The sequence below is a fragment of the Diadema antillarum genome, unplaced genomic scaffold (assembly GCF_040938485.1).
Source record: "Diadema antillarum isolate AM-2024a unplaced genomic scaffold, OU_Dant_1.0 seq00000082_RagTag, whole genome shotgun sequence".
In the NCBI taxonomy this organism is placed as follows: domain Eukaryota; kingdom Metazoa; phylum Echinodermata; class Echinoidea; order Diadematoida; family Diadematidae; genus Diadema; species Diadema antillarum.
This window is the reverse complement of record NW_027271175.1, coordinates 1706435-1720128: the sequence shown is the minus strand read 5'-3', so window position 1 is coordinate 1720128 and position 13694 is coordinate 1706435. Positions and strand designations below refer to the sequence as shown.

At 40.0% G+C, this 13694-nt stretch overlaps 1 protein-coding gene across 1 annotated transcript in view; it reads right to left on the bottom strand.

Annotated features, from left to right (window-relative positions):
* The window catches only part of LOC139726275 (phosphatidylinositol transfer protein alpha isoform-like), a 30985-nt gene extending 19235 nt beyond the window's left edge, over positions 1 to 11750 (bottom strand). Inside the window, exons 1-2 of the mRNA XM_071637345.1 lie at positions 11640 to 11750; positions 3342 to 3372 (exon numbers count right to left, since the gene is read on the bottom strand). Of these exons, the coding sequence (XP_071493446.1) occupies positions 3342 to 3372; positions 11640 to 11659 (51 nt within the window). The 5' untranslated portion in view covers positions 11660 to 11750. The remainder of the gene's footprint in view (positions 1 to 3341; positions 3373 to 11639) is intronic.
* Between the last annotated feature and the right edge of the window lie 1944 nt (positions 11751 to 13694).

The window sequence follows — 13694 nt, the reverse complement described above, 5'->3', positions numbered from 1 at the left end:
ACAACATACCGTACATGTAAGGTGCGGTCATACTGACAAAAGATTGAGAAGTTTAAGATCGCAATCTCTAAGATCTCGATCTTTTGCCAGAGTGACTGCGCCTATCGCGATGCTGGTATTAAATTATGTATGTTTCATTAATCCAATGCTATACTAATACCTGAAGCTCACTGCACCCAGACTCAGTATTCATGCCCATATTTGTGAAAGATGAGCACATACTGTAGTACCGTAACGTAAGGAAAATAGTCCAAAGCCAAAGGCAAACATTCTGTCCTGGCATTGATTACAGCCAACACATCTCACATTGTATTCAAATCACTTCAAGGCTGCACTCATGAGTAATCCAGATATCTTCATATACCCATATCTGCCAAATGAATTACAACAGGCCCACATGCATATCTGGAGATCCTCCCACATTTCTCCCACCCCCACTCCCTTTCTCTCGTCTGGCCAGACTGAGGGCTGGGCCACCCGTTACTGAGTTGATACTGAAAACCCACACACACACACACACACACAAACACACAAACACAAACAAACACAAATACCGTACATCTCACCCTGTACAAAATGTGTTAGATTATGCATTCACCTAAAAAACTATTGTACACTGTACAATGTAGACCTACCTGTACAAATTTCTCTTTTTGATCAGACTCAACATACAAATCACATTTAAGCAAATGTGATTTTTTTTTTTTTATACAGATGAAAAGTGCAGGGCACAACATGTACATGTCAGACATAGTGTACATAATAGTAAATTGCACATGTAGATCCTACACTATTAACCTGTAAAGGATGAGCTGATTTTGCTACAATTGTACAACAAGCATAAATTCCTAAGGACACTTGCCCAAGTACTGTAAATTTTATAATCAGAACTCGTCCTCAATGGGTTAAGATGGCCCTATGACCTGTTGCAATCACTAAAAAACCAGATTTTTGCATGCATGAAATTATTGAGAATTTCACGAAGAGCCAAGATTCACGCAATTGCCCTGAAACGGCCTTCTGCTCCAATTTGTCAAGATTTCATGCCGAAAACATTTCTGGTTTTACAGTACCTTAAAGGTCAGGATACATCTGATATGTGTGTACAAAATGAGTCAGAGGAATGACCTTGACTGCACTTTGTGAACACTTTATAAAATGAACAGTCTACATTGTACTTGTATTTGACTGCCATAGTATATTACATTTGATTGCTTTGGGTGTAACATGTTTATTTATCCATCGCTTCAGCGGTCAGTAAAATTCCTGCTGATTACATCGGCTAATCGTAACTGATACATCATCTCGTAATGATGTAAGCGAGGGTCTATCTAAAAGTAACTACTCAATAGGGGTGTGTTGTATGTAGGAGCAAAGGTAATCTACATCAATAAAAAAAAGAAAAAAGGAGTCGTACCAGTTGGGTCGCGCTATCAGACACTTGCATACACAGACAAAATGCAGTCACCACAACAAACCAAAGACTGAGATATCCAGCAGAGATAAGACTTGTCTATGTCAGTGGGGGTATACAATGTACACGTGTACATTCAATCTAGTACCGGTACCACTCTGGCCAAATGTTGCAAAGATATTGTAGAGTTGCCTGTGATGTTATTCCTTAAAATGCATTAAACTTCTTTTTACAATTACTTTTTTCTTTACGAGAATTTTCAAATACTTACTATCTAAAGGGAAAGTTTCCCAAACCCTATGAAAATTACCAAATGTAGGAAGATTAGTGAAACACTCAGCTTGAGGAATCAAAAAATTTTTCATGAGTTATTTATATTTCCAGTTCAGAATGTGACAAAGTCTAAAATTCGAAGCATACACATATCTAATTCTACCTAAATGCACACCAAAAATGCTTCAATTCTGTGTAAACTTTTGGTTGTTATTGGGTTTTTTTTTTTACTTGGTTTGATATACATTATATAAATATTAAAAAGAGCAAAAATAAGAACATTTTAGGAATGATAAGTCTGATTTCCCTGAAATATATGTTTTGTTTGCATCCACGAGAATTAGGGCACTTGCATTCTAATAGCCATACTGTTGCTGGGGCAATTTCTATCTGACTGAATTTTTCATTACAAGATTTCTACTGATCCTTTTAAGCTCTCCACCAAGGCTAAGAAGCCAATCGGTACAGAGCCAAAATCTCTTGTTGTGGCATGAAACCCGAGTAGAGCATTTCCTCTGGATGGAAAGCCGGCAGGTTGCAAATCACTTGCAACTTGCAAAATACCATCTTCCTCTTCCCCCTGCCCTTTAATACTAGAAGCTAAGTAACACTATAAAAAAAATAGCATTACAAAATGAACACTAAAAATTGAGAAGGACATCATGGCAAAGGGCATTTTGAGTACAACCAGGCGTGGACTTTGAACCCTCTCGCTACCTTTAATCTCTGCGTCCTATGGCTAATCAATTGTTCAAGAACCATGCCTCACTTGGCGATCTTTCCGTGCATGGCAAGTATAATCCACATGCAAACACTGCAGCCCTCTATTGCACATGCCTTCCTTGTTCACGTCAAAACCGTGATCATTTATGATCGAGTCGTGTCTCTTGCACGATGATACATGGTGCATTACAAAAATGCTGTGCCCCCATCCCTCCCCTCTCCCATGAAAAAGATTTCAAGTCACTGAATGAAAATTAGAGGAGTGTATGTTATTTTAAAGAGGAAATCCACCCCTACAATGAATAAACTTCAAAAGAAAGAGAAAAATATCTCTTACAGAACGGTACAAACATGACAAAAATCGGATAAGAAATAAGGAAGATATGACAGTTTGAAATTGCACATTTTTTTCAGAAAACATTTCTTGACCAGTCCTTATGAATATTTAAATCAGCAAGTTGATGATGTCATGCTCTCACAATTTCTTTTCAAATAAATTCATTTCAAATACAAAAATGACAAAAATCTCATATTTCAACTGAATGAATATAAAACTTGCCTTAAAACCACCCAAAATACAAGAGAATGAATGTTAACACTGATATATCTTGGTATGGGAACATGCTTTTACTTTTATTAGCCAAAAAATAAACAATTTTCTGAATTTCATATGCAACACATGTGAAATATAGTGAGGGTACAACATCATCACTCGGTCATTTGAATATTAGTAAGGACTAGTCTGGAACCGTTTTCCAAAAACAAATATGAAATTTCAAAATGTCATATCTCCTTAATCCCCGATTTTTGTCAATTCTTTTTCTGTCTCGTTTAGTATGGAATATTTTTCTCTTTCTTTTGAATCCTATTCATTTTGGGGGTCGGATAAAATCTTTATGAAAGTATGGAGCAAGAGTCATAACATACTCACCTCCTCTACTGTCATTGGGAGTAGAACCCGACTGCAAAAGAACAAAGAAAAAGATTACTTGCCATGGTGTACACATGAATGTACAGGTGTATTGCACAGAATACACTGAAAAAAACAAAACAAAACAAAACAACAAAGCATATACAGTGGAAACTCAGTACAACATGATCCTTGGGATCAAGAACGATTTGTTCTTTATAACAGACATTTTGTTATTTCAGTGGTCAATGAACAATACAAAGCAAACGAAGTACAAAGTAACTACATTGGGACCAGAGAAATTAGTTTGTTATATCAGGTGATTTGTTATACAGTACCATCAGATCTCTTTACATTGAGTTTCCACTGTACCTCATAATTTCACATATCCAGACAAACATAATTAATCATACACTTTGTACCAGTAAAAGAAAAAAAAAATGGTTAACCTACATTCCTTTGTACATTATACATGTCATAGTTCATTGTGCAAGAAAGATTTTACATTTCATTCCAGCACAATGGACTATTAAAGCCCATGTGTCAAATTTTCATTTAACTATCGTAAGGGCCACTTACATGACAGCAAAATAAACATGACAGTTGGGCATAAAATTTCCATTAGCAAAACCATGACTCAGGTGAGTAAACACATCATAATAAATTCTCAAAGATTGTTCTAAATATATACTGTATATAACATGTCACCTATGGTAGAACTTGAACTTTGTATTTCTATAATCACTAAAGACGCGGGGGGGGGGGGATCCTTCTGTCAGTGACCTTGAGCAGGAAACTAAAGCCTACTGTTTTAGACAAGAAATTTCCATGGGTATGAAATTTTGCAAATTTTGGGAGGAGCCAAGATACACTGTACATGTAAGTGAAAGTATGAAAAATGTATGAAAAAGTTGTTCTTGTTTTGTTTTTTTCTACACAATGCATTGAATGTCAGTGGCAATTCACATACAATTCATGGTGTGAATGTTTCTCTTTTACAGTATAATATGCCCAAATTTGGCAAGAGGTTCGACACGCAACGTACATTGTAGGTCATACTGTTTATATTGCTTTATATTGCTGTACAAATACACGCACATGTCCTATTATTTATTCAAAGTGAAAGCATGAACTTGATGTGCCATCTCAGTCTAGCCCACAATACGAACTACTACTGGAAGTACAATTGTACTCTGTATTTTCTTTAAGATTCATGATTGTCTACAATTGTACATGGTGTATGTACGATGTATAACCATCATCAACAGTTTGCAAAAAGAAGTACATGTACTGTAAAAGTGGAAATTTTCGTGGTGTTCAAATTTTCGCGCAACCAGAAACTAGCGCGAAAATAAAAGCACGCGAATATTTTTGCTTGCCATATGTGCCTGTGCGTGATGTCTTGATTCCGCGGAATTAAAAACACGCGAAACTCTTCAGACCCGGCCAAGCGCGCAAAATTAGTAACGCGAAAATATCCACTTTTAGAGTACCCACTGGTTATCAATAGAGCTGTTTCAGTATTCATCTAGCCAGGTTAATGACATCCACATGTATAGGACACAGCTATGATCTGATAGTCAGGTTTCCTTCCACCCTACCTACTGGTAATACATGGTGGTACTTACATGAAGTACTTTCAGGATCTGCTTTAAATGAAACAAAAACAAAAATAAAATTGATTTACGTGTGTCTCCTCTTTATAGTGTATGCCTAAAACTGTATACAGTCTGTGTGTGCACAAAGTACCGTGTAGTGTATGCCTACAATGTATAAACAGTGATGTACATGTACAATGCACTTACATTTGTTCACACTATACTATCAATAATCAATGATGAAGGATAGCTAGTTGGTCCCTGGATTGGTACAGGGTTTACAAGAGAGGTTGTTTGATGATTTACTTTGAAGTTTTATAATTCATACAAGTAGGCAGTACAGGTGTTGTGAACTTCCTTGCATGTGTATCTAAAAGGTTGCACTCGGCTGAAATTAGTACCAATAATCTGATGCAAATCACACAGGAGGGATCTGTATTGTGAGATTTGTATTCAGATTTACAAGACCCATGTACTTACAATTATCCTTAACTATCAGTATAAAGGAGGAAAAGTGTTACTATAGTACATGTATTCATTAAAAAGTGAAATTTTGTGGAATCCTCTTCATATATTTTGATTTTATTCCCCAGCAAAGTCTGAGAATGGATAAGGCCACCATTAATGACAGGTCTTTTTATCTTTCTATAGTTCTAATCTAGACAAGACATTTGTCATTAGTGATAATAATTGCAAGAATCGAGTAGCAAAACGCAAGAGATGGCAACCAAGTTACTGTGGCAAGGCAACTACACGTAGCACCCCAACTTCAAAGTATGAAACAATCTATAATTTAGCATGTCATCGTACAATGTAGCAGCAGCATGCAGCAACAACATGATTGATAATGTTATCATAGTAAACCTACATAATCAAATGATTATTTGTATGACGGGTTGCTCTACTTTGACTGGTATCATTTCATTTCATTCCTCACATTAGCAAAAAGGCTCATTGCATCGCTTCCTCTTTCTGTTTAAAGATTCTTTTCCTTTTTCCGATTGTATATCTATGTAATCTGCTTCCTTCAATCCTGAACAACTCGCAGATATCAGCCGTTTGTGTGTGTGTGTGTGTGTGTGTGTTTGTTTGACCACTTCTCCAGGATTTCACCCCATTCTTTACGAGACAAGTGAAATGGGTTCTTTTACAAGCATAGTTGGGTTTAGCTCTCCTACGCACACAAGGGACCGAAGGCTTTATATAGTTTCCTCCAAAAGACTTAGCAATGAGGATAGTGCCTTGCCAGAGCCAAGTAATGCCCCAGTCACATAGACATGCCGGATCATCTCGGATCTGATCTGGGGTGATCCGGGGGGAGATCTGTGTTGACGCCTTGGGCATCCTTGGACAACTTTTGGAGGCAAAAACATCTGGTGTCACCCAGGGACTGCCGTGTTGGCTGAGCAATCTGGGATGATCCGTGTGGCTGACATGTAGCTGCCATGTTGATCCATGCAGAATCCGTGTTTGTCTGTGTAGACGCCGCGCTCTTCCGGCCTTATCCGTGTAGCTGCCGTGTTGATACCATGTGTACAGTCATATCAACGCTTGTCGACGCTCCATCGAGGTTGAAACTGTCCCGGATCTCCCCGGATCATTGTGTAGATCCTTGATGATCCGTGTCTATATTTTACTGGGGCCTATCATAAGGGCACTACTGCCGGGCTGAATGACACTCGAACCTCACAAGCTCACAGATCGGGGACAATCAACTTAAAATCGAAAAATTTCTTTAATTTGAAGACTTACCAGTGAAGTTGAAGTATTGACGACAGGGTTCGTGCAACGTTTGGTTCTGTCAGTAGTCCCTTTCTGTTCGAATTGATGACTTAATGTGACTGGGTCGACAGGAACCTGGGAGAGCTACAATGAATTGATGGCCAGTGCATGCGCACACAGACATCTTATCCAGTCAATGGATTTGAAATTTGTGTGCATGTGATGTGTGCGCATGCGCTGGCCGTCAATTCAGTGTAGCTCTTCCAGGTTCCTGTCTTGTCTTGTCTTGCCGAAGATGCCCACAATCAATAGGTTGATTATCATGGCACTAGGGATGCAGACCAACCCTGACCTGTCTGTCCTGCGTTGACCTTCGAAGCTGCTATTTACACTGTACAATATTTTTGTTTCTTTTTTTTTTCTCTTATTCTAAAAAAAAAATGCCCGTTGATGGTTCATTTCTTGCTGACCCTTGACATGAATGTGTCAAGGGTTGGAGCAGCCACTACTTCCTCTGGAAGGCTGTTCCAGTCCTTTATGGTTCTTGGCAGAAAAGATGACGACCTGTATTGTGTTCTGCAGGTGACAAGCTGGAACTTACACGTGTAACTGTTTGCTGTGAGAGCGTCGTTGGCGAGGGGGTAGTGGAAGAAGTTTTGATTTGATTATTGGACAGTGGGCAGAGGTCACTGTTGATCTCGACCGAGTCACATTAAGTCATCAATTCGAACAGAAAGGGACTATTGACAGACAGAACCAAACGTTGCACGAACCCTGATGTCGATACTTCAACTTTCACTGGTAAGTCTTCATATTGAAGAAATTTTTTTCATTTTAAGTTGATATTTGTCCGTGATACTACCACCTGTCATGATCCCTGAATGCTACAGTAGGCACCGCCAATGGCCCCTAGCTGCCACTTGCCCGCGTATATGCACCGAAATTCACCGAAATGTATCCCCATAGGCATACGTGTTGTATGCGGGATGATCGTTGTGCTATCGCTGCGAATCTTTAGTGCATGTGTCAATGGAAAAGTGGAAGGATATTAGTTTGCACTTTGTGTGAACAGGCATTTTTCGGTATGTATCGAAAATACAGGATTTTCACTTACCAGCGAAGGTGACAGTTGCCTTCGGAAAGCCGGAATTTCAGCGCAAATTGCGATGATTCATGACGTATCGTACCAAATTTGCAGTGAAAAGTTCGTTAAGTTTTGTCTTTGTTTGTCTATTTACCTATATTAAATGCAAACTTCATTATTTGTTTGACATTTTGGAAAGCTTAGGTGATGAACGATTTCTTCAATGCACAACCTAAGCTGCACCAGCCAGCGCAACGGGTGTGTGGCAGCTGGAAGTAGGGCACTGCAAGACAATTTTCAGTCGATCTCGAGTCAAAGTTTGCGTGTGGTTGCATTTTCTCCGCGCGTGCGCAGGAACAAACCTGTGCGTGCCTCTATAGGAGTTGTATACGTTGAAGTTTGCATACAAACGTACAAATGCCATGCAACAAACTTGCCTCCTGTTCATCGTCGTTAATTTAAATTTGTTGAATTCCACCCAAAAAAAAAAAAACCTAACTTAGTCTAACGTTAGTTATTCAGAAATTCCTTCCACCTCCATGGGTAGCCGTTGACACATGCACGCATATTGGTAATGAGCGATTTGACTTTGACATACGCATCGCATGACGCCGAACGCCGCGCCGCTAGGCCACCATGCAAATAAACGAGTACAGCATAGTCTGCCAGCCAGTACTTCAGGCGATGCCTTGTGTGAAACGGGACTCCCTGATGCCGTGGACGCGCACCCGTCACTAGCAGGCGCTGAGCGGTGATGTAGCAGACGACGTAGATTTCAGAGCGCACATTTAAAAATACGGACACGCACAAGGTTCGATCACATGTCACAGCTATCGCGCGATATCGGCAGTGGTTTGTGGTCAAAAAATCAACACATAATTTCTTGCATACTGTAATCGAATTTCGGGGTCAGTTTTTACTGATTAAAATCATATTTTGAAGTTCCAAGGCACAAGGTACGATTTTGTGGTTTTTTATTTTGCAATGAGAGTTCTTTTGAAGAACATAGTCTGCATTGACATCAAACATTTTTTGATTTCCATTGAATGAGCCTAGCTGCAGTCCGCAGCCCCATTACGCTATGCCTATGGGGCTGCTGGTCGCAGTTAGTCCAACGTTAGACCCTACTCTAAACTCTAATCCAAGTTTTCAATAGGCTGTGTATATAACCACACGCGTGTGCCTTTACCATCCAGCCACACGAGTGTGGTTGTAGCCATGGCCCGAGTCGCTGAATACAGCCACACTCGTGTGTAATGTACAGTGTACATACGGTATCCACACACACGAAGAAGCTGATCGCCGTGCTTATCAAGCATAATTATGAACACCACACAATCCGTTCTAATCGTGTGTGCTTGATACGGTGGCCAAAGTTACAACTGCCGCTAAATTGGGGGACTTTGGTTTAACATCGCTAGACTGCAGGTGTTAGGCCCTAACCATCGTGGCTTTGGGTGCTAGCGATTGCTTAGCGAAGCTGCAGCAGTAGCCTAGCCAGCGCGGTGTGCCGCCACCCGCCCCAGCAGGGACCCGCGCGCCGGCTGCCTGTGTACGCTAGGTGCGCAATTGATTTTAAATTCATCTTATCAAATAAAGAAAATGAGAATAAAGTTTAAAATGAAATGTCTAGATGGTGAGATAATATTAAATAAAATTAATCTAGGAGGTAGGTTCATCGCTTTGCAGTGGTACATCATATCGCGTGTTGATGTGCCCACACACAGCGTGTTCCCCGCCGCTACGCAATGTATAAAGCTTCTCGCCGTGTGTGGATATTATGTATGGTTGGGGCACCACCTATCGGCAGGGCACCTTCCCATCGGCACCCTGCGTATCATGGCTGTTTGCGTATAGAACGAAAAGGTACGCGCGGGATTAAGTGTCATTAGCTATACAGACAATAAAAACGAAGAAACGAAAATCAAACTCAAACAAACCAAGCTAAAACTTACACATCCGCTCAGTAACGACGCATGGCTGTGAAATTCACGTGTATTACCTATGGCCTGTGAAATTCACGTGTATTACCTATGCTGTGAAATTCACGTGTATCACCTATGGAGGGGAGGGGGTGCCGATCGCAAGGTACCCTTTTTAGCTGCGCGAAGAAAACGGAACGCACGCACTAAAATTGCGCTATTTTAAAACGGAGATTCATAATCAACGATTTATGGCATATTTGAGGTAAGAATTAGGCGGATTTGTGTCATAAACAGGCTACAGATCCTTAGGGTGACGATAGAGTAAAATATCCCGTTTGCGGCAGTTTAAGCATTGTTAAGGGTTTTACCAACTTGTAAACAAATCAGGCAAATTATTTTCAACCATTTCATATATCATAGACAAAATTATTCATTAACGCAATTGTTTTCATAAAAGAAATTTACCATTGACCAACGCAGTTTTCATGATTTACCAGGGCAAAACCCGGCACAATTTTCGCCGATAAGGGCGATATGTGACGTAGTATTTCTGCTTGCGGCACAATGTACAATCCCTATGCAATACGTGCGTGCTCCGCGATCTTTAGCTGATCGCCTTCACATGTCTCGCGAACATTGCGTAAGCGCCAATTCCCATTGCGAAAGCACGTGAAAATAGCGGGCGCACATGCATTGGCCGCAAACAAGATCGCAATTCTGGCGGTGTTGTTGATGTCTTTCTCGTGTTTTTCTGAATTTTTTCGATGGAACATCCACTTTCCGAACAAAAATGGCGGCCCACATCGGCTCGCGAAAGTTCTATTTTATGTGAGGATATGTTTTCAAAATCCATGAGCATCGGGAAAACGACAAAAAATCAAGTTTCTTGGACCATTATTTCTAAATTGTTATGTTAAGAAGTACCGAAAATTTCATTTTGGATGCGATATGTTGTCATTTAGGTGAGAAAATTTCACTTTTGTCAGAGATTGTGCCCTTTTTATCGGTTGGTTTTTGTCGATTGCTAGTGTGTTAGTATGTGTAGTGTGCATAGTAACAGTGCAATGCTGTGTTTAGCGGTATATTACCGTGTATGTTGTACCTGCCGCGAACGGCTGCACGGCCGCTTACTGACGCAGTTACTCTAGTACCCCCAACCCTACCGGTACATGGCACACAAGTGTGGCTGTATCCAGCGACTCGGGCCATGGCTACAACCACACTCGTGTGGCTGGATGGTAAAGACACACACGTGTGGTTGTACACACTGCCTTTTCAATAATAAACTGATATTCATTGTTCTTTTGGTTAAAACTGTGTTGATCTAGACCAACAATGCAATGATGGCCCACTAAAACCTCTACTGTACTCTCTAACGCTACAACTCAGATTGCCATAAATTTTGGTCGATGATCACGATCATTTTCAGACGTTTCCCGCCCCATGCCATGGCCATTCATTCCTCATTTGACATTTACTACTATACTAGGTCCTCTAGGCCTATGTCATTGACATTGAGAATGCCATACAACAACAACAGTCCCCGGCCGGGGCCTGTTTCATAAAACTTGTCATCAGTGACAACTGCCATATTTCTAATTAGAAATCTATGACAAATTTGCTCTCGGCCTATCAGATGCAAGGATTTCAGTAGTTTGTCACATCTATGACAACTTGTTACTGATGACAAGTTTTATGAAACGGGCCCCAGATCGCTATATCACGGTTTTGACCCATTTCTTTCTGTCAATGTCCGAATGACGATGTGCACACCGGCCGGTCATTGACAATAATGATTGGCAATGCACACCGCACCGGCGGCTATGTGCATAGCTGCTGCGCGGATACAACATCCGATCGTCACGAAAGTCGGGTGTGTTCGCCTAACTACATGGTACTTTCCCCAAGACCATAGACTTTGCAAGAAATGTGATATGGTGAGATGCCTTTGTTAAGACGAAATAATAAGGATATTGGGCTAGAAACTTACAATTCCCTTATGAGAACCATTGCACCGGTTGATCCCTTTCCCTTCTTCGAGACTGTCTCCAACTATGATACAGCTGTATGTATTGGATTCGCCGACTGCATGCATGCATGCACCATACACACCATACAGCAAGTATTGCACATGGGGACAGTGGCGTAAAGTGCCTGTATGTGCCTTACCTCCTAAGCGATACTTGGTAGCCTCTATCAAAGCGTCACCTATTTTTTTTTTTTTTTTTTTTTTTTTTTTTTTGGCATTCACAACGTTCACGTTCAGATCCAGTACATACTGTCAAACCTGTCTTAGCGAGCACCTGTCTGGAGCGACCACCTGCTGCCGTATACGATCACTAACTATATTTCCCTTGGAGAGAAAAAACACCCTAGAGAACCTGTTGACATCGGCCACCTGTCTATAATGGTCACCTTTGGGTGGCCGCTATAGACAGGTTTGACGGGGGCATATGTATGCTGTAATATATCAGATGCATGTTAGTATGTCTGTGTGCATGTATAAAGGCCGGTGCAAGCGGGGAGGGGGCACTTTTATTTTTGCAAAAGATAGGGTCTGACGCCCCCCCCCCCTCCACACACCCACACACACAGACACACACACAGACACACGCACTTTCTGTAGAAAACATTGGGTCTGACTTGTTTTGTGCTTTGTTTTTGCTACTTCTGAGGCGATGTTGGTAAGAAATGTATAGAAGCAAAAACTATAAAGACCTTTATTATTATTTTCTTTTTGCTTTTTGTTTGATAGTTTGATTTATTGTTTGTTTGTTTTTGTTTTTATCAGAATATTTTGGGAGGAAAGTGTCAGCCATGTAAAGACTTTTTATTTTGTTTTGTTTTATTTTGTTGTTTTGTTTTGTTTTTGTTTTTGTTGGGTTTTTTTTTGTTACTTTTGTTTTGCTTATCAGCCGATTTCGGAGCAAAATGCCCCCCCCCCCCCCTCTCTTCCTGAAAACAAATCGACATCCTTATTCCCACACTGGGAGTCAACTCCCCTTATTTTGAAAAACGTATAGCGTCACCCCTGTTTGTTAATGTGTGTATATGCGTGTGGAAGCATGTATGTATGTATATCTAAATATAATATTTTATATGTGCATATCATGTATGTATGCATGAATCAGGGAGGTGGGAAGAGACTTTTTGATCTCAATTTTTATGCAACCATGGCAACAGGGCCCTGCTGTTGCAACAAGTCGCCGGCTCGTATACAATTATAGTAAAGAAACAAAAAGTGCATTCAAATTCTTAAAGGGGAAATCCAGTCCAAATATAAGTCAGTCTGACAAAAAAAAAAGTCTTAAGAGTTCAACGGTACAAATTTGACTGAATTTGAAAAATAAGGAAGTTATGACATTTTTTGAAGTTTTGCTAATTTCTGCAAAACAGTTCTTGTACATTGGATATGAATATGCAAATGAGTGCAATGAGCTAACCATGTCATAGCCTCACAATTTTCCATTGATCGTGTGCAAAAAAAAAAGACGAAAATTCAATGTTTCTGTCAATGAAGTCTGAAACATGATGTTATTCCTGGTTAAATAACTTCAGAATAGTGATCAGTTTAGAGATACCGGGATTTGAGCCTTGTACATAATTGAGTTTGAATGAAAAACTGGAAATGTCAAAATTGTATGTACAATCATTATATGGCTATTTGTGAGGGAATGCCAAGGTTACTTTGCCATTTGCCTATCATATTGACCGTTCAAGAACTGTTTCCTGAAAAACTAGCGAAACTTCAATTTAATTGTCATAACTTCCTTATTTTTCACTCGATTTCAAACAAAATTTAGTGAACTCGTAATATTTTACTCTTTCTTATAAAACCAACACATATTCGGACTGAATTTTTCCCTTTAACAAAACAGTTGCTAGACTATATCTTTGTGTTAGAAGTAGGTCACAAGGCTCATTAAGTTGGGCAAAGTTTTCACGGGCTACCTACAAATCACAGTGAACAAGTGCAATACAAGCTCTTTGTATTATATTTTCCTAAAAGTTCGTTCGTGAGCTGACAGCTGTTGTATGACTTCTG